The 21,811-nt window shown below is 38.9% G+C and overlaps 1 protein-coding gene and 1 long non-coding RNA gene across 4 annotated transcripts in view; both read left to right on the top strand.

Moving 5' to 3' along the window:
* The window catches only part of LOC310888700, a 220,217-nt gene that overhangs the window by 109,330 nt on the left and 89,076 nt on the right, over positions 1–21,811 (top strand). The window lies entirely within an intron of this gene.
* Positions 1–21,811, top strand: part of LOC310888685 (transportin-1-like) — a 120,131-nt gene that overhangs the window by 87,078 nt on the left and 11,242 nt on the right. For 2 of the 3 annotated variants that reach the window (XM_083815632.1, XM_083815633.1), the window contains 12 exons: positions 3,949–4,067; positions 6,503–6,563; positions 7,774–7,939; positions 12,540–12,692; positions 15,023–15,248; positions 16,787–16,958; positions 18,487–18,573; positions 19,283–19,390; positions 19,602–19,760; positions 19,855–19,942; positions 20,563–20,661; positions 20,855–20,950. In XM_083815632.1, the coding sequence (XP_083671758.1) occupies positions 3,949–4,067; positions 6,503–6,563; positions 7,774–7,939; positions 12,540–12,692; positions 15,023–15,248; positions 16,787–16,958; positions 18,487–18,573; positions 19,283–19,390; positions 19,602–19,760; positions 19,855–19,942; positions 20,563–20,661; positions 20,855–20,950 (1,534 nt within the window). Of the gene's footprint in view, positions 1–2,060; positions 2,145–3,948; positions 4,068–6,502; positions 6,564–7,773; positions 7,940–12,539; positions 12,693–15,022; positions 15,249–16,786; positions 16,959–18,486; positions 18,574–19,282; positions 19,391–19,601; positions 19,761–19,854; positions 19,943–20,562; positions 20,662–20,854; positions 20,951–21,811 lie in introns of those variants that run through there. The other variant, XM_083815634.1, reaches the window with a different exon arrangement.

The following is a 21,811-nucleotide window of genomic DNA, read 5'->3' as shown; positions in this document are numbered from 1 at the left end:
TCCATCTTTTTTAAAAGTCCCCTTTAAGTACTGAAAAGCTGCAACGAGGTCTCCCTGGAGCCTTTTCTTCTTTAGGCTGAACAGCCCCAGCCCTCATATTCTTTCTTCATAGGAGAGGTGCTCCAGCCCCTTGATCATCTTTGTGGTCCTTCTCTGGACCCGCTCTAACAGATCCACATCCTTCTTGTGCTGGGGGCTCCAGACCTGGACCTATATATAATCTATAATCTAAATCTACTCTCTTTTAGTCTAAAGCCATTATCCCTCATCCTATCACTACACTCCCTGATAAAGAGTCCCTCTCGAGCTTTCCTGTAGGCCCCCTTTAGGTACTGGAAGGCCACTATAAGGTCTTCCTGGAGCCTTCTCTTCTCCAGGCTGAACAACCTCAACTCCTTCAATCTGTCTTCGTAGGAGAGGTGCTCAAGCCCTGTGATCATCTTCATGGCCCTCGTCTGGACTTGTTCTAATACTTCCATGTCCTTCTTGTGCTGGGGGTCCCAGAGCTGAGCACAGTAGTTCGTTGGGGTCTCACGAGTGCAGAGTAAAGGGGGACAATCACCTCCCTCGACCTGCTGGCCACGTTTTTTGATGCAGCCCAGGATACAGTTGGCTTTCTGGGCTGCAAGCACACATCGCCAGCTCATGTTGAGCTTCTCGTCAGCCAACACCCCTAGGTCCTTCTTATTAGGGCTGCTCTCAATCCATTCTCTGCCCAGCCTGTATTTGAGCTTGGGATTGCCCTAACCCAGGTGCAGCACCTTTCACTTGGACTTGTTGAACCTCATGAGGTTCGCACAGGCCCACCTCTCAGGCCTGTCAAGGCCCCTCTGGATGGCATGCCTTCCCTCCAGCGTGTCGACTGTACCACACAGCTTGGTGTCGTTAGAAAGCTTACTGAGGGCGCACTCAATTTCTCTGTCCATGTCACCAACAAAGAAGTTAAACAGCACTGGTCCCAATACCAACCCATGAAGAACACCACTTGTCACTGATCTCCACCAGAACACTGAGCTGTTGATTGCAACTCTTTGAGTGCAATCATCCAGCCAATTCCTTACCCACCAAGTGGTCCATCCATCAAATCCATGTCTCTCCAATTTATAGATGAGGATATCATGGGAGACAGTGTCACATGCTTTGCATAATTCCAGGTAGATGATTGTCAGTTGCTCTTCCCCTATCCACCAATACTATCCCTATCCACCAATACTATAACCCTGTTGTAGAAGGCCACCAGATTTGTCAGACACAATCTGCCCTGAGTGAAGCCATGTTGGCTGTCACCAATCACTTTTTTTTTTCATGTGACTTAACACAGCTTCCAGGAGGATCTGCTCCATGATCTTGCCAGGCACGGAGGTGAGACTGACTGGCCTGTAGTTCCCCGGGTCTTCCTTTTTTCCCGTTTTAAAAATGGGGGTTATGTTTCCCCTCTTTTAGTCAGTGCGAACTTCACCAGACACAACTTCTTAGATATGATGGATAGTGGCTTAGCAACTTCATCCACCAGTTTCCTTAGGAACCATGGCCTTGCACACCTTCAGGTTCCTTAGATGGTCTTGAACTTGATCTTCTCCTACACTGGGCAGTTCTCCCAGTCCCTGCCTTTGTGTTCTGGGGTCTGGGCTATGTGGCTGGAGCCCTTGTCAGTGAAGACCAAGGCAAAATAGTCATTAAGTACCTCAGCCTTCTCCATATCCTGCATGACCAGGTCTCCTGTTTCCTTCCGGAGAGGGCCCACAATTTCCCTGGTATTCCTTTTATCACCAATGTACCTATAGAAGCCTTTCTTATTGCCGTTGATGTCCCTGGCCAAATTTAATTCTAAAAGAAACGGCTTTGGCTTTCTTAACCTGATGTCAGGCTGCTCGGACAATGTCTCTGTATCCCTCCCAGGCTATCTGTCCTTGCTTCCACTCTCTGTAGGCTGTCTTTTTCTGTTTAAATTTGGTCAAGAGCTCCTTGTTCATCACTTCCAGGTGGGCAGAAGCAGATGGGTGTTTAGTTGTTTTTGTTGTTGTTTGTTTTTTGTCTGAAAACATGATAATAGGATATGTCAGGAGTAGATCTAACAGATTTCAATTATTAGATTGTACTTGTATGTTCACAGACAACATTTATCTAAATGCATGGCTCCTAAGGTCTTTATCAGTAGAAATCCTGTCTTTTTATTATACGATGCATAATGAGATTTCTTGTAATGAATGGTGTATTGATGATATGAAGTTATAACAGAAACTCAGCTTGTTGCTGAAGTCATAAGATTGTGTGCATCCTGTTGCTTTCTTCAGATAAAGATGTCTGTTATTCCATAAAGTATTTGATTTAATGCTTTGTGTATCTTGCCATTCTTTTCCTGATTTTTTGACTTAATAAGACTAACGCAACACTGTTTGTTATAGAGTATACAAAACTGTACTGAATAATCTTCCTATACTATTTTGTAATTTATGGTTACAAAGCAACTATTTCCATTGCCTGAAGTCAGTAGAACTTTATAGCTTACCATTGGAAGTACTTATTAAAATTTGGCATGATAATATTAAAAAAAAACCTTTAAATACCCTTCCCACATTTTGCTTTGTTACTATGTACACTGTTCTTTCTATGATTTCCAGGCTGTGCATATGGTTATCTTATACCACTGGGTTTAAGTAGCCTTTTTAATCTATTAATATCTAACTTCATGGAGCATATACTATTAATACATATAATGCATAATTAAAGAGGAAATAACAACAGTGAGGAGTGCCTTCAGAAATTACTTTTTGTTACTCTGTTTTTGTCTTCCTGACAAATAACTGGATACAAGAAAATAGTGATTTTTTAAGCCCTCTCAGGGAAAATGCCAAATCTCTTAATTTCAGTTGCATTAATGAAGTCTCGTTTGCAATTGGAAGGTCATTAGAGCATTTTTCAATTTTCCAAGCTGTAATCTGCTAACAACTCAGACTAGAACAGTATTTCTGTTACTGTGTGTTCTTAATCACAATAGCAAACCTTTAGGAAAAGCTTGCAATTTAGTGTAATTCTGTAGGAAGGGGTGTGTTCATGGAAAATCCTGCATCCCTGAAATACATAAGGATAAAAAAGGTCACCCCATTCTATTTAGTTTTAAGAGAAAAATAGTATTCTGAAGCAACTGAAGAAGGTTTTCTTTTGTTGTTTTAAATCCATATATGAGGAAAGGTAGCTGCATGGACTTCCATAAGGCTTCTATACTGAGTAGAACCACCAACTCTTTCAGAAATAAGGGCCAGCATGGAAGAATGTAGAAATTACTATTTTGGTTGTTGCAAGCATCTTCCCTAAATTGTTCTGGTAGTTGTGTGTAAGAAAGTGATGTTGCAATGGTATACTTAGACTTTCTGTTTATGCAGGTATTTGATTATTTTTGGTTTAAGGGGGATTCAATTTTAATAGCAAGCTTAAAGATTTTATACTGAATCTCTGAATTACCATTCATGCTAGAAAAATGTGAGACTGCTTCCTCCCACACGTTATAGGTTCTACTTAATTGATTTGGAAGCTTTTTTATGGTACTGGAAATATAAAGTATTTCCATCTTAATTGTATAGTTGCACCTTTTATTCCAAAGTGAAAAGGTAGGCGAGTGGTTTTAAAAACAAAACAAAAACTTATGCACAGGAAACTGCTGTTTGTTTATCTTGGGTCTCTGTCCATAGTTTCTTGGTAATAATGTTCTCACTTAAACAGTGAAGGACTTTAGAATCTGAATCATCTAGGATTAAGAAAGAAGTCTCTTAGCTTATTCTCACCATAGCCTTAAGTAGTCTCTTAAGTCTCTTTCTTCCCCTTTCCCCAAAGAAAAAAAATTATTATGGTGGCATACTCTGTTTTTGCAAACACAGTTTGCAATGTTGGTAGCTTCTGGGTACTTAAAACTTCTATCTTATACAAGTAATTTCTTTCTATATTGTGTAGTACATGCTTCAAAGGACCCAGGACCAAGATGAAAATGTTACTTTGGAGGCTTGTGAGTTTTGGCTTACTTTGGCTGAACAGCCCATTTGTAAAGATGTATTATGTCGGCATCTTACTAAGTAAGTATTAGTAATTACAACTCTTAGTTATTTTTTTGAAATAGTCATCTTTAAACTTCAATTGACTTGTTCCTAGTTACTCTTATAAAGATTGTATCTAGCTTGCAGCATGTTTAGAAGAAATTTCCTGTAGCTAGTTCTACATAGTAAAAATGGTTGTAGCACAGTTCATTGAAAAGACTTTTGAGAATTTCCTACCCAGCTAGCTCCAGAAGCAACCTAACTCTGTCACTGTGGTGCTTTACCTCAGGCTTAACAGCCTGTTAAGCATCAAATGGATACAAAGATATAATGTGTGTTTAAGCTCAAACATCTCCACGTGACGTTGCCTATAATATCTGGCATAACACAGTACACATGAACATGTCATCTTGATGACTGCCATTTTGGGGATCCCTGTGCAATGCTTCTGGGTGCATAGTCATGCCCATCTTTATAAAGAACATAACAAAATGATATAAGATCACTTTGATCTAGGAATCAATTTTGTATTAATTGTCACTGCAATTTAGACTTGAACAAAGCATGTATAATGTGTTCCTTTATACTTCTTCAGACCAGATTGCCTATAGTGTTTTGTAAGTTCTAAAAAGTTATTATAAGCCTCAAAATGTAGATCCTAGATTGAATGGGAATGAATATCCATGTTTGAGATTTAAACATCTGCATGTCTGCAGCAGTGTTTGTAGCTTGTTTCAGACTAAAGTCTTTTGTAATAATTAATGGATTCTTCAATGTTCCCAGTAAATGGAGACTGTTTTTTTATGTATGCATGGAAGTTTTTTGAAAATACTAGGGCAGTTCTGTCTATGATTCTGTTCTTACTCTCAAGATGTTGAGAGTAAAGATACTTTCTTTTTGACAGAAATGAGAATTTTAGATGAGAATCAATTTTAAAAATCGACAAAATTTCAGTTTTTATAAGCAATCAGAAAGTAGAGAATTGAGATTAAAACATATTTTTAGCACTGAAAGTAGGGGTTGAAAATGGAAAATAATGTTATGAGAAATGATTTTAAAGTTTTAAAATGATTTTACTTAATTCCTACTCCTGTAGCTCAAAAGACAAAAGAATGATAGTATAATTCTTGATTCTACTCACCCCCCTTCCCACTACACATCATATTTACACTGAGAAGGTGAATAGTATGAAATTTTAACCTCTTCTGACCTGTATAAGCATTGACATTGCAAGAGCTTTATGGTTGATTTTTTTTTTAAAGAAGCTTTTAAATTTCTAGGAAAACAGATTAGTAATGTTACATTTCTCTCATGATCTTTCGATGTTATGTTTGTTGCAAGCAACTTGTTTGTTGATGAGTCCAGTTTGAATAGGGCGCTCTGCAAGTCTGTCAATACTTGATGACAACCTCAAAAAATTTTATATTAAATTAAGGGTGGGACAAGATCTTCTAAAAACCTGTTTATGTGGTATCTAATCTCTTGTTCCATTTTGCTCCTGTAGGCTTTCTTACAAAATACATAGCTTCTGCGTACTTCATGAAGTATGTTGCAGAAATGCCAGCGAATTGGTATTAATCTGAATACTTACTATTCTTTCATTAAAAGTTCAGAAAGTAACATACCATTGAAATGTGTGAATGTTATTGCTGGCCTGATTACTCCTTAGTTTCAGAATGTACAGGGATTGAGTCTGTCACAGGTGCTGGGTCAGTCCATGGTGATTTTATTAGATTGATTTGATTTGTAATACATAATTTTTATTTTTATAGATTTTGTTGTGGTGAATGTATTTTTCATGTAAACTATTTGACTTTTTTCCCCCTAGTACTTTTTCAGTTTTTTACAGTTGGAGTCTCATAGCTATTAACAGTTCAATAACTAAGTGAAGTTCTCATATAGATTAGTCAAGATCTCTATGTTGGGGACTTGCCTTAAGGAGTGATACTTCAAAGTAATCACAGAAGGTGAAAACTTCCATCTTTCAGTAGTGAGATAGGGTCCTCAGCCAAAAATAAAGTGACAAGTACTATTGGAGAGAACCAACTTATTTATCAAGAATATTATGAGAGTTTGAATTCTTACTGAAAAGCTTTAGACAATATCTGAAAGGTGTTTCAGAATAAGTTTCATCTTATGGAAAAATATCCTGTTTTTAAAGTGTAAAACTCAGTTGTGCCACCTGTCTGCCTCTAGTTAGAAAGCTTGTAACTTGAAATTAACACTTCTGCAGATTACAAAGTATTGATGAACTTCATGAAGTGAAACTTAGTTTAGGTACTAGCTTTTGTTATCAGGGTGAAGTTGTGGGTTTTTCTTTTCTTTTGTTGTGTTTTTTAGTTTGTGGTTTGTGTGTTTTGTTTTTTTAATTGGGGGGAGGGAGATGATTACAATCAAAATTATGGCCCAGATAACTGAAAATTAGCTTGCCTTATTTATGTATTATTTTGACATGTATCAATATTTCTTTGCAGGCTGATACCTGTGCTGGTAAATGGTATGAGATATTCAGAGATAGATATTATTTTGCTGAAGGTGAGCATTGATTTCTTTTACTCTGTGGGAATATCTGCTTAGCTTCTGACCTGTTGTTGTGGTTTAAACCCAGCAGGCAGCTAAGCACCACACAGCCTCTTGCTCATGCTAGCTGGACGCGGGGAAGAGAATCAGAAAGGCAAAAGTGAGAAAACTTGTGGGGTTGAGATAAAGACAGTTGGGGGGGGAGGGCAAAAAAACAATAACCCCCCCAACCAAAGGGAAAAACAAAACAAGTAATGCACAATGCATTTGCTCACCACCAGCTCACCAATGACCAGCCAGGCCCCAAACAATGGTAACACCCCGGCTAATTCCCTCCAGTTTTATTGTTGAGCATGATATCGTATGGTAAGGAATAGCCCTTTAGACAGTTTAGATCAGCTGTCCTGGTTGTGTCTCCTCCCAGCTTCTTGTGTACCTCCAGCCTCCTTGCTGGCAGGGTAGCATAAGCAGAAGAGTCCTTGACTCTATGTAAGCACTGCTCAGAAACAACTAAAACATTGGTGTGTATCAGCACTATTTTCATCACAAATCCAAAACTTAACACCATACAAGCCTCTATGAAGAAAAATAACTTGATCCCAGTCAAATGAACACACCTGTAAATCAGAATGATTCAGCTGGTAGGCCAGACCTGGTCTTCGATCTGTTCCATGGAGAATTATCTTTGTGGGGCAAGGTGTGCTGTTCCAACTACTGAATGCTAACTGCTACCATGCTTGTTGGAAAATAATCTATGGCCTTTCCTGCTTTGCCCCGACCCTCTCTCACCCAACTTAGGCAGAGCTGGGATACTTTTACCCAAGAACTATTGTAACAATGCAGCCTAAAAAAAATGTTCAGAATTAGTTCTAATGCCCTTCTAGACTGAACTACACTTTTTCCATCACAGTGTTTTAGGATATGCCTCTGTACCAGAATTTCTCTATCACTTCTTTCCAATTCATTCACATCAAGAGTGATTTCTTAACAAGACAGATACTTTGTGCTTTTATGTGAGCTTACCTCTCTTGCTTTTTTTTTTTTCCTGTTATTTTCTGGTAAATACTGTAGCAGAATGCAGGAATAATAACATTTTTAGTTAGCTGGGCAGCACAAGTGGGAGGTGAATCTTTCATGTGGTTATGAAATTTTGAACTGAAATTTATACTGCATTCTTAACTTCCTTAAGCAATATAGTTACACTGATGAAATATTTTGATGACAGGGGGATATTGAAGAAGATGAAGCTATTCCAGATAGTGAACAGGACATAAGACCTCGTTTTCATCGTTCACGGACAATGGCTCAGCAAAATGAAGAAGATGGTATTGAAGATGATGACGATGATGATGAACTTGATGATGATGATACTATTTCTGACTGGAATTTAAGTATGTCAAAGTAATATGTAAAATGTTTTAAAATAGAACTAAAAAAAATCCCACAGTAAAAATGGGACTTTGTATAGGAATACAGAAACTTTGCTTTTGAACAGAAAAACAGAAAAAGAATCATCTCCTGATATAATTGGTGGTTTGGGGGGGGTGTTCTTTCAGATGATATTTGAACTATATAACTGCATTGAGAAAAGCTTGCTATCTGTAAGCTTATTTCTTATTGTGAATATGGCAGATGGAGCTGCAAACATACTGGATGTAATTTAACAGATGCTTTGGACTTAGAATTTTAATTCTACAAGATAATACAAATCATAGATCACCTGTTTAGCTTTACCTTTAAAAAAAAAGTTCTTACACATTGTTCATAGCTGGGGGAAGCTTAAATAATGCTTTCTTTTACTTCAGTCTACACTCTGAAACTGGCTACTGATGAGAAATTTGCTTCTAACCAGAAAATAGTACCTCAGTTATGAAGAGTTGGAGATAGCTGTGAGGAAACCACAGTTTTGATGGTCTGTGTATGTGTCATAGGATCTTCAGGATTTTTTTTTTTATTATTATTATTATTTTAAGTTCAGTGATAGAAGACAGCAAGCAGAATTTTGGCAAATCTGATTTAAATATACTTTGCAAGCAGCCTCATTCTGGAACAGGCAAGGATTTGTCTTCTGACTATCTGCTTCCACATGAGATACATCTGTAGCTGTCACACTGTCTTTTTTGTTGGTTCTGGTGCTGACCACCTCAAAAGGTAGAACAGGTTCTCAAGTGGGTTATCATAGAATATCCCAAGTTGGAAGGGACCCACAAGGATCATCGAGTCCAACTCCTGGGTCCCCAAAGGACCACCCAAAATATCAGACCATGTGTCTGAGAGCACTGTCCAAATGCTTCTTAAATTCCGGCATGCTTGGTGCCATGACCACTTCCCTGGGGAGCCTGTTCTAATGCCTGACCACCCTCTCAGTGAAGAACTTTTTCCCGATATCCAGCCTGAACCACCCCTGTCACAGCTTCAAGCCATTCCCTCAGGTCCTATCACTGGTCACCAGAGAAGAGATCAGCATCTGCCCCTCTGCTCCCCCTCATGAGGAAGCTGTAGACTATAATGAGGTCTCCCCTCAGTCTTCTCTTATTTATCTAGGCTGAACAAACCAAGTGACCTCAGCCGCTCCTCGTACGTCTTCCCCTCTAGACCTTTCACCATCTTTGTAGCCCTCCTCTGGACACTCTCTAACAACTTCATGTCTTTCTTATACTGTGGTGCCCAAAACTGCACACAGTCCTCAAGGTGAGTCTGCGCCAGTGCAGAGTAGAGCAGGACAATCACTTCCCTTGACCGGCTAGCAATGTCGTTCTTGATGCACCCCAGGATAGGGTTGGCCCTCTTGGCCGCCAAGGCACACTGCTGGCTCATGTTCAGCTTGCTGTCAACCAGAACCCCCAGATCCCTTTCTGCAGGGCTGCTCTCCAGCATCTCGTCCCCCAGTCTGTATGTATAACCAGGGTTGTGCCTTCCCAGGTGCAGAATATGGCACTTGCTCTTGTTAAACTTCATATTGTTTCTGAAGGGTTATTTCCAGTCCAAGAGCTGACTTCTCAGTTATGATCCTTTAGATAAAGTGAGGAAGTATGACTGCTTGGGACCATTAGAAATTTGTGTTTGATGTGGATTAACTTGAGAAAATATGTATTCTTTTTGAATCTATAAAGTCTATAATTAGATTTACTTATATAAATAGGAAATCATACTGTAGGGGGTTTTTGACAACTTAATAATGTGATTTTGAACTACTTCATTCAGCCCCTGAGAAGCCATAGAAATGAAATGCCTGATCTTGGTGGCTGCCTCAGTTCTGGTTCAGAAGGTTCTCAACCCTTGTACTTCAACTTGTCCTTGCACTATTGTTTTTTTCTTCTCACTGTATAATGAAATACATATTACAGAAAAGTTTCTTCCCTGAAGAACCCTTTTTTCAGTTTTGAAATTTAGATTATTCATCCACATAATTTTTATTTTTTCTTACAGAGCCTTGAGTTTTCACAACAGATGAATGTACCTTGAAGTTTATGGTTCAAACAATTTTGACACATATCTGAATTTTTAAATTATTTGTGGTGGTTTTACCCTGCTGGGCAGTTGAGCTCCACCACAACTGCTCTCTTGCTCCCCCTCCTAAAAGAAAACAGGGGAGAAAATATGATGGAAAGGGCTCAAAGGTTGAGATAGGGACAGGGAGATCACTCACCAATTATTGTCACAGGCAAAACAGACTCAGCGTAGGAAGATTAATATAATTTATTACCTGTCACTAGCAGACTAGAACAGTGAGAAACTAAAAACACCTTCCCTCCCCCCTCCACCCTCTTTGACCTCCTCCCCCTGAGCAGCACAGGGGAATGGGGGTTGCGGTCAGTCTATAGCACTTCGTCTCTGCCACTCCTTCACGGTCACTCTCTTCCCTTGCTCCAACGTGGGGTTAATCCCACGGGATGCAGTCCTTCCCAAACTGATCCTGCCTGGGCTTCCCACAGGCAGCAGCTCTTCAAGAACTCCAAATATGGATCCGTACCATGGGGTCCATCCATCAGGAGCACGCTGCTCCAACCTGGGTCCCCCACAGGCAGCAGCTCCTGCCAGGTCACCTGCTCATGTGTGGGCTCCCCTCCATGGGCTAGAGGTCTGGCCCGGAGTCTGCTCCATCAGGGGCTCACCATGGGCTGCTGTGTCCTTCAGGTCAGATCCACCTGCTCCACCATGGGCTCCTCCATGGGCTGCAGTGTGGAAATCTGCTCCACCGTGGTACACCATGGGCTGCAGGAGGACAGCCTGCTCCACCATGGTCCTCTCCACAGGCCGCAGTGGAACTTCTGCTCTGGCACCTGGAGCACCTCCTCCCCCTCCTTCTTCTATGACCTTGGTGTCTGCAGGGCTGTTTCTCACAGAGGCCATCTCTACAGCCCCCTGCTACCAAACCCTTGCCATGCAAGAACAATACATTATTATTTTTGAAGAAAATATGGGCATAAATATGCTTATTTTTATGAAGTCTCTTATTAGTTAGTTTTTAGATTCATAACACTGTTTTTGTCACTGTTGTGTGTAGAGATTGCAGAAGTAAATACATATTTCCTGAAAATCATAGTTGAAATTGACAGAGAATGCCCTGTGGTCCAGAGTTTTGATTAAGATGGTGAGGAAGCTAAAGCTGACCGTGAGTGGTAGCCTGAAAGAGAAAGAGCAGAACAGTTGGGGAAATCAGTATTGAAATATGTCATCTGGACTTGAGAGATTTTGGATTATCTGAAATTCAGAATTTTGTGCCCTATTTCTTATCCTCTGTTGTATATTTGCTTTCCAATTTGAACAGAGGAAACATCAGTGCAGCCTAACAGTTAACAGCATTGTTTACTAATGACACCTGGTAATTAATTACGGGAGCCCTCCATTTTTTGCCTCTAGTAGAAAGCTGAAACAGCCTTAGCTGATAACAGCACCTATTGGTCTTTGTTGAGAGTTGGTGATGTTTATTATTTTGTAGTTGAGATGTGCTCTGAGTTGAGGGCTTATGTTTTGTTTCATGCAAACCTGTTGGACTGCATCTAGGAGCAGAGCAGAAAGGTTTATATTTATTATCTATTCTAATAATTCCTACCTCCTGGCTGAAACTTACCTGTGTCATATTTGGGTCTACTAGCTGTTCGGGTCCAGTTTAGGATTTCTGCATGTTACATATGCTGCGTATGTTTTGCCTGATACCTGTCTTGTATGTAATTTTGTTCCAGTTGGATTCTTTCTAAGAGATTAATAAGGAGCTGAGATCTTAATAACCAAAAAATGCAGTATAAATTCTGTAATACAAAGTTTCTTTACAAAACAATCTTAGTTTTGTTTTTCTAGACATGACAACATCACAGCAGAAAAATAGTAAGGATTTCTTAATCATATTTTGAAGTTGTTACTGATTTTTCTTTTATGTGTTTTTATTTGGTAAAAACACAAGATTAAAAGTTTTCAAATTAATTTTGAGGTGTTCTTTGTACTGGTGCATCAGAAAAAAGCAATAATGTATAAGAGCTCAGAACAGAGGTTGATGGATTCCTTTCAGTCTGTAGAGATTGATTTTTATTATTATTATTTATATTAATTTATTTTTACTTTATTTTGAGACATGGATCGTGTTTGAACGTTTTTGTTTGAATCAAATGCTAATTTTTTTTAGGTCATTGCTCCTTAGTTTCTCCAGTATGTTACATTCATGTCACAGACCTTACCTCTTCCTTAGTGTTACACCATCCTGAAATTATGTAGTGTATATAATGTTGCAATATGATTGTGTGGTTCCTGTAAGTGAGTGTTTCAACTTCCCCAGTGTATACGTCTTTTTAGTGGTTATTCTAAATGCTGCAAAACTGGTAGCTGTAGCTTTGCATCAGCACACAGTAGATCACTGTGTATTGTAATGAAATTGAAGTATCCTTCTTTCTAATGCCCTGAGACTTCACTGGCGGCTCAAAGTTAAAATAAGAATTATACTAACTACAACTGGTTGTATAATAAGCAAAGATTGATGCTGTTGATTCCCCTCAGGGAAATGTTCTGCTGCTGCTTTAGATGTCCTGGCCAATGTATTTCATGATGAACTTCTGCCATACATCTTGCCTCTTTTGAAGGAACTGCTCTTCCATCCCGAATGGGTAGTTAAAGAATCTGGTATTCTTGTCCTTGGAGCAATTGCTGAAGGTAAGGCAACAGTGCGTATCAGATTGCTGAATTTTTAATTGGCTCTAAAGTAGCTCTGTGATTCATTCTAGGTGCATTTACTTGTGTAAAGAAGTATATGTCCTTAGCTGATTTGGTTTTGGTGATTAATCTCTATTAGTTGGTGATTACAGTTATTTAATTTTTCATTTTCAAAGCTATGCATGTTTGAGGGGCTAAAAAACTTAAATTTATTTTCTTTTATTCCTCCCTTTCTTAACTCTGCAGTATGTATTTATTGGTCACTCATGGAGTACTACATTGACTTGATACAAGAAGAATATTTAATAAATTTGAGATTTACATTTCATTCACTGTTTTTAGAAATAGAAAAGACCAGTCTTTGAACTTCAGTGCCCTGAGCTGCTTCTTGTGGGCAATTCTCTGATTTAAGTGTCATAATATAAGTGTCAAAAATTGGCTGATGTAATTGCCAAGCCTCTCTCCATCATATTTGAAAAGTCCTGGCAGTCAGGCAAAGTCCCTGGTGACTGGAAAAAGGGAAGCACCACTCCCATTTTTAAAAGGGTAGAAAGGAGGATCTGGGGAACTACAGATAGGTGAGCCTCACCTCTGTGCCTGGCAAGGTCATGGAAAAGATCCTCCTGGAAGCAATGTTGAGGTACATGCAAGACAAAGAGGTGAACCAAGACAGCCAGCATGGCTTCACCAAGGGCAAATCGTGCCTGACCAATCTGGTGGCCTTCTATGATGGAGTGACTGTATCAGTTGACAAAGGAAGACCGATCAATGTCATCTACCAGGACTTCTGCAAGTCCTTTGACACGGTTCCACATGACATCCTGATCTCCAAATTGGAGAGATATGGATTTGATGGGTGGACCATTCAGTGGATAAGGACTTGGCTTGAAGGTCACACCCAGAGAGTGGTAGTCAAGGGCTCTATGTCCAAGTGGAGGCCAGTTACGAGTGGTGAGAGCAGCCCTGTAGAGAAGGACTTGGGGGTTCTGGTGGACGAAAAGCTTGACATGAGCCAGCAGTGTGCGCCTGCAGCCCAGAAGGCCAACTGCATCCTGGGCTGCATCAACAGAGGAGTGGCCAGCAGGTCAAAGGAGGTGATTGTCCCTCTCTACTCTGCCCTTGTGAGGCCTCACCTGGAGTGCTGCATCCAGGTCTGGAGCCCCCAGCACAAGAAGGCTGTTGATCTGTTAGAGCGGGTCCAGAGTAGGGCCACAAAGATGATCAAGGGGCTGGAGCACCTCTCCTATGAAGAAAAACTGACAGAGCTGGGGCTGTTCAACCTAAAGAAGAGAAGGCTCCGGGGAGACCTCATTGCAACCTTTCAGTACATAAAGGGGGCTTATAAAAAAAATGGAGAGCCACTCTTTGCTCGGGCAGAAAATGACAGGACAAGGGGGAATGGTTTTAAACTAAAAGAGGGGAGATTTAGATTAGAGGTTAGGAGGAAATTCTTCGCTCAGAGGGTGGTAAAGCACTGGAACAGGTTGCCCAGAGAGGGTGTGGATGCCCCATCCCTGGAGGTGTCCAAGACCAGGTTGGATGAGGCCCTGGGCACCCTGATCTAGTGGGTGGCATCCCTGCCTATGGCAGGGGAGTTGGAACTAGATGATCTATGAGGTCCCTTCCAACCCGAGCCATTCTATGATAACTTCTATTTCTTTGTTCTTACTCACAAGCTTGGCCTTTTGTCTGTATTTCCAGCATCTATGTCCATTTTGCAAAATGAAGGAATACATTTGGGTTCATTCCTGGATTATCTTTCTTTTTCACAGTGCCTTTTTCTTTGTTGCTAGAAAACTTTTGTTGATTTTGATTTCAAGACAAGCAAGGTAAAAGTTCTTCTAGCAAGTGTATTACTGCCCTTGTTGACTTGAAAGGTGTAGCTTTTATTGCTGCTCAGTATTTGTGTGATGCTAGGAGAAGACAAGAAAATTAGATTTCTCAATGAATCCTTTTAAATGATGTGATTATTTGTTATAAAGGTCAAATTTTTCTCTACTTGTTTTAGTCACTGAGTTGACTGATGTAGGACATGCAAGTTTTATAAACTCATTTTACTTAGATGTACGTGTTGTACTCCATTTAATAAAACAGAATTTCTAGAGATTGGCAAAACACTGAATTAGAAATATGGTTGAAGTTAATATAAATTTGATTGTAGATTTTATTTATTGTTTATGGTAAGGTTTCTTTTTAGGACTTAGGCTTGCTTTGTATATTGTTAAAATGTATTGCTACATGATAAAGAATGAAAATATGTCCCTTCTAGGAAATTAAAAAAAAATGCTGTTGGTTCTGGTACTGCAATAACTATATTTTTTTCCTTATAGGCTGCATGCAGGGTATGATTACATATCTTCCTGAGCTGATCCCTCACCTTATTCAGTGCCTTTCCAACAAAAAGGCTCTCGTGCACTCCATTACATGCTGGACTCTTAGTCGCTATGCACACTGGGTAGTTAGTCAACCCCCAGACACATACTTGAAGCCATTAATGACTGAGTTGCTAAAGCGTATCCTGGATAGCAACAAGAGAGTACAAGAAGCTGCCTGCAGGTAAGCCGAAGCTTCAAAACCAAAAAGTACTGTTCATGACACTGCTTTTTTATGGAAAGCTATTTTAATGCCTTTATCAATGAATGCATGACTTCATTTCTAGTGTTTAGGTTTTTTTTTTTTTTTTTTTTTTAAACTTGAGTAGGTTCAGCTGTTTCTTGAGTAGTCACAAATTACTCTTGAGTTGTAATACGTCAAGGGTCCTGGCGGCTCCCTCAGCTGCCTCGAGTGGCCTTGATGCAGGAAAAACAGCCCTGCCCACCTTGATCCCCTGCTCCACTGCAGAATGCATCTGCCCCGGAGCCGATCACCTCGGTGAGTGGCTGCAAAATGTCAAGTCAAAACACACTAGCTTTATAAATAGCAATACAATTTATCAATACTTCTTGGAAAGGAGCAAAAACAACCTGCATCCTTACAGTGAATAGCTGCACGAAGCATTAGTCTACTATATTGAAAATTGGTTGTAGGATACTATATGTTTTCATCACTATCTTCTGTATCATCTCAGATGCCTAACTTTCATTTCTGTGCTACTGAGAAACTGCTCCTTTAGTTGGGGATACCCAAAAAGATATTGAAACATGTTTTCCTGCTCATGTTCTATGCCTTTCTGAAAGAATACTTCAAAATAATATAATAAAAGAATAAATAAAATAATGCTAGTCACTCAAAGCATTCACAGTTGCATTGTTAAGAAAAAGGCATTTGTGTACCTGGTAGAGGGCTAAGTAGGAGCTTGTTCATCTCATATGGTGATGCATGCAGTTTTTTTGTATTGGGACACTAATAATAATCTTGTTTACACAAGCTAGGCCAGTATATCTTCAACAGCTCATATTTTTTCCTTTTATTGTTTCTCTGAAGTGGCATGTATTGGGGATTTTTGTTTGCTTTGTTTTTTGTTTTGTTTTGTTTAATGCTTGTTTAACACTTGACAGAGGAGCTGTAAAGTTTCCATGATGTCATGATATGTGCATTAACCAAGGCTGGCTAAAATTGTTTATCACCTGTCTTTGCTTCTAGTTTTCCATGTCTTTGTGTCTGTTTTTCTATGTAGTTAACTACTGAGAATACAGTCTGATATTGGTGCAGTACTGGCACAACAGCACTGGGGCTTCTAGATGCAGCTACAGCAGCAGACATTAAATATAGTGAGCTGTTTTTAGCTGAAATAAACATTTATTGTTATGGTTCCTACTATTTCAATTAATACATTGTAACTTGTGTATAGTAATGCGGGGGGGGGGGGGCATTGGGGGAGGCTTCCTGTGTACACATAACAGGAATATTTTTGAATTTTCTTGATCACAGTTTAAGAGCCGAATCCTTATGTGTTTGTTCAAAATAGATTGAGATTACCTCAGTAATACCATTTTAAAAACATACCTTGGATGAATTTGAGGACTAAATACAATTTTATGTTTAAACAGAAATGGGTAGTGTGGGGTGGTGTTGTTTTTCAAGGTACTGACTGACTTGTGTTTTTGTGGGTTTTGTTTGTTTGTTTTGTTTGTTTGTTTGTTTTGGTCCCTAAGTGCCTTTGCTACTCTAGAAGAAGAGGCTTGTACAGAGCTTGTTCCTTATCTTGCATATATACTTGATACTTTGGTCTTCGCATTTAGTAAATACCAGCATAAAAATCTGCTGATTCTTTATGATGCTATAGGAACTCTAGCAGATTCTGTAGGACATCATCTAAATAAACCAGTGAGTATACCTTATGTTCTGTAAAAGCACTTGTCATATACTGAAAAACTGGCTCAGTGGTTATTGCAATGTGCTTTACACATTACAAAAGAGAAATGCTGATCTTTCTGTGTAGATTTCTAAATACTAAATATATACATGTAAAATACATAGACTGCCTTGCCTATTACACAATTATTCTACTATTATACAAATTATACAAAATTATTCTACTATTATACAAATACTCTCCATTTTTAATAAATGTCTGTGTATGTGGTGGCTTGTGAAATGTGCTTTTCATCATGATTTTTTTTCCTGTTCTCAGAATTTTTCAGCTCAGAGGAGATACGTATATCAATATAAATGTTAAATAGGACTTCATAGAAATTGGTGCAATGTGTGCTAATTTCTAAGGAGTGGTGGTTGTTTTTTTTTTTGGGGGGGGGGGGGGGTAACCACTTTCAGTATAGCTAAGCTGTTCTGTGTGTCCCTTTTCCAGTGTAGTGGAGCACATCATCGGTAGAAATTGCTTTATCAGAGAGTACAATAGACATGCAAATTTATGTATAAACACAGAATCCTTTGGACAAAGCACAGATAACACACAACATAGGCAAAAAACATATTTTTTGTCTTTTTTTGTTTTGTAGCATACATTTGTTTGTTAATAGCATATGCATATGTGTTGTGTGCATCTTCTTATGACAGCTATTGAAATTTGTTTTATTTCTATGTAGTGCATCACATGGCACAGGTGCGCTAGAATAAAACAATTTGGGTTGTTGCCATGGTATTTTACTTGCTGTCCAAGATCCCATACTATCAAAGGACCTTTTTCTCAATCTCTCTCTGGCCCTGGCCAGCTTAACATTTGACAGCACCTGAAGGAAGGAAGCTACATGCAAGATCCTGGTGATGGTGGGACTTTCTTCAGTCACTTAGAATAGTGTGTCTTTGAACATAGCATTAGCTGACAACATCTGTTGGCTCTTTTGATACCTTCTGAGAGCAACAGTACTATAGGGATGCCTTGCTCAACATCCTTATGACAGAGCAGTGGCAGGTAAGATTCAACAACTTGATACAGAATGAGTAAGTGCATCCTTCTGGAGGGACAGAAAAATTACTTTCTTCATGAATGGTTAGTTGTTTGAGGAAGAAGCTTCAGGAACATGGGGGGGGGTTGTAGCTTCAGAATAATGGGAAGTGGTTGAGAAAAGCAGGAGGCAGACTGTGTTGCTGGTAAAAACATTTTCCATAGGCCCTGAGGCAATCCCATAACTTTGTAACAACTCAAGCAGCTATTAAAAGTTGCTAGACTGAAATCAAACCTGGTACTTATGTGCCTCAGCAAAAAAATCTTAAAACGTAAGTTACAAACTGTAATATTAAACTACTTCTGCCTATTGCAACGATTGGATTACAATGCACCAGTTTTCTTTTGCTGAAAAAATAGAAGCAGTTCTTAATAAATCAATTTTGTAGCTTTAAAGTAAACTAGTATGCAATGAAGTTTCAGCAGCTGATGCATTTTCATCCTAAACAGGAATATATTCAGATGCTAATGCCTCCGTTAATCCAGAAGTGGAATATGTTGAAGGATGAAGATAAAGATCTCTTCGCTTTGCTAGAGGTAAATATTAAAATTTGGATATCATTTATCAACTTATTTTAGGAATTATACTTTCCTACTAGGAAGTGTAACTATGAAAGTTAACAGTGTTTAGGTATTTCCTATTATGGAGAAAATGTTCTGATTGTAGTGAGAAAAACTTATGACTGAAAAACCTAAAAGATTTCTGCTAAATCTAATGACATTTCTGCCATTCTTGAATGTCATCTTTTTTTTCTTTTAATTTCAAAAAAAAAAAATATCCCAAAGTTCCGTTCTCTTCTCGCTCTCCTCTTATCCTTCCATTAAAAGAACTGTTGGACAAATTGAAGGTATGAACCAGACTGTTTAGTCTATTCTCTATACTTTCTGAATGTGAAGCAGGAAAACACTTCTAGAAAAATAGTTTCATAACTTTTAGGTAATGTTAGGGCTTGTACATGATCAAGTGTTGACTGAATTACAGTAGCTGTCTTTGCATGCACTTAGAGGTGGCCAAGAAATAAGATACTGCTTCTGAGAAATTTTCTCAACTGGCATATTTAAGAGAGAGGAACAAATAGTTGACAGTTGCCTTGGATCAGCTAATTGGTACTGCTTTTCTAGGTTACGTTTACTTAATCAGTTACATGTTGCTATACTGAAAATGCCAGTCTTTTAATTTACCTCTCCCAAGTAAAAAGCACTTGGGGGAGGTGAGGAAAGTTGGTCATCTCTCTCTCTTTTCCAGTGCCTGTCATCAGTTGCTACTGCCTTGCAATCTGGCTTTCTTCCATATTGTGAACCTGTGTACCAGCGTTGTGTAAATCTGGTGCAGAAGACCCTTGCACAAGCTGTGGTATTTTTCTATTGCTATTCCAAGGTTTTCAGAATATCTCCTTAAACCAATGTATTAACTATGTAAAATTACGTGTTTGCAGGGAGATTTGCACTATAACTATTAAGCGTCTAAATGAAGCTGCAGTTCTGAAACTAATTGTTCTAACTTTTATGCATACCCCTGAGAGTATCTAATACTTATTCAGAAAATGCATATTTATTTGTTGCAGTTGCACAATGCTCAGCCAGACCAATATGAGGCTCCAGATAAAGACTTCATGATTGTGGCTCTTGATTTACTCAGTGGTTTAGCTGAAGGACTTAGAGGCAACATTGAACAGTTAGTGGCTTGCAGCAATATCCTGACACTAATGTACCAATGCATGCAGGTGAGATGAGTAACCTGTTTGATCCAAGGATTTTCTTTCTTAAGAGAATCGAAAACACTTCTAGAATTGTCGTCTTCTTTCTCCTTTTCTTTAGGATAAAATGCCTGAGGTACGGCAGAGTTCTTTTGCATTGTTAGGTGATCTGACAAAGGCATGTTTTCAGCATGTTAAGCCTTGCATTGGTATGTTTCTTTCATGTGTTAAGCAATTAACTTTTTTTACAAACTGATAAGAGGCTGTTTTAGCCATTGTTAATCTCCCTTCTCTGTGGCTTGCGTTGTCATGATGTAAGTTTTTGTTTTCCTTTATCAGCAAGGGCCTGTAGTCTTTCCTTCTTCAAACTGTGTTTAAAAGACACATTCTTTTGTAGACAGTGCAAAAGCTCATTTTGCTGCCTGATTTTTATAATGTAACAAGTTGCCTGTTGTGCTGTAATACAGAAAAACAGATGTACTTAAACTTTAATTAAAACAATTGCTTTCTTTGATAAGTTCTTGAATACATAGTGCCCCCCAGAAGGGGAGAAATAAAGGTTTTTAGAGTTACACAAAACCTATTAGAAACATTTTTAAAATGATAGTTTGAAAATATTTGCACTGATCTGCTTAGGTTCTAAAATCCAAGTTAATTTGATATATAGCAGAAATATAGCTCTTGTTAACTCGGGTATAACACATTCTGAGCATTTAATAGGTTTACATGACTTAAAAAAACAAAACACTTATTTGTATGTGATGTTAGAGTACTGGGCAAAGTGATTTTATTGTGTAATGAGATTTTTTTGAAATGTTGTTCTTTCTAGCTGACTTCATGCCCATTTTGGGAACCAACCTAAATCCTGAATTCATTTCTGTGTGTAACAATGCCACCTGGGCAATTGGAGAAATCTCCATCCAGATGGGTAAGATTTTTTTTTCTTTGAATCTTTGCACATTTAGCATGGTTTGTATTTTTGTGTGTGTGTGTGCATGATACTTTCATGTTGAGATTTAAATTGAGATTCTTGTCCTTGATATGTTCAATGTGCCAAATCTACTTAGATTATATATATTAATTGTGATTTTCTTCTGCATCTTCATTTTTGGCTGTTTCAGGTATAGAGATGCAGCCTTATATTCCAATGGTGTTGCACCAGCTTGTAGAAATAATTAACAGACCCAGCACACCAAAGACATTGTTAGAGAACACAGGTACCTAAAAACTGAACCGTTCATTTGAAGGGAATTATAGATATGTAAATATATTTTTTTATTGCATTGGGTTACCACACCAGAACTGATTTTATTGCTATGTATTTGGCTTTTATAAGAAAACCAACTCTGTTTTGCAGTAGCTCCTAAAATCTGTCTTGCAGCAAACCATCTATCATATATCTAGATTCTTAAAGTTGTTGCTTTCTCACCTTTATAAGACTTATTATATTTGTCATCTATTTAATTTTTAAGCATTCTTCCAATTTTATTTATGTATTCGTGTTGTGGTTTAACCCGGCTGGCAGCTAAACACCACACAGCCGTTCGCTCACCCTCCCCCCTCCCTCTCTGGGATGGGGGAGAGAAACGGGAAAGTGAAGCCGGTGAGTTGAGATAAAGACAGTTTATTAAGACAGGAATATAATAATAACAATAATAATAATAATAGTGATAATGATAATAGTATTAATAATAATAATGTGTAAGAAAACAAGTGATGCACAATGCAATTGCTCACCACCCGCTGACCGATGCCCAGCCTATCCCCGAGCAGCCGGCCCCCCCACCCTGGCCAGCCACCCCTATATATTGTTTAGCATGACGTCAGATGGTATGGAATACCCCTTTGGCCAGTTTGGGTCAGCTGTCCTGGGTCTGTCCCCTCCCAGCTCCTGCTGCACCCCCCAGCCTGCTCGCTGGCAGGACAGAGCGAGAAGCCGAAAAGTCCTTGGCCTGGTGTAAACACTGCTCTGCAACAATTAAAACATCAGCATGTTATCAGCGCTCTTCTCATCCTAATCCAAAACATAGCACCCTACCAGCTACTATGAGGGAAAATTAACTCTGTCCTAACTGGAA

Source organism: Anser anser, assembly GCF_964211835.1.
Source record: "Anser anser genome assembly, chromosome: W".
Lineage (NCBI taxonomy): Eukaryota > Metazoa > Chordata > Aves > Anseriformes > Anatidae > Anser > Anser anser.
This window is presented reverse-complemented; position numbering and strand designations above follow the sequence as displayed.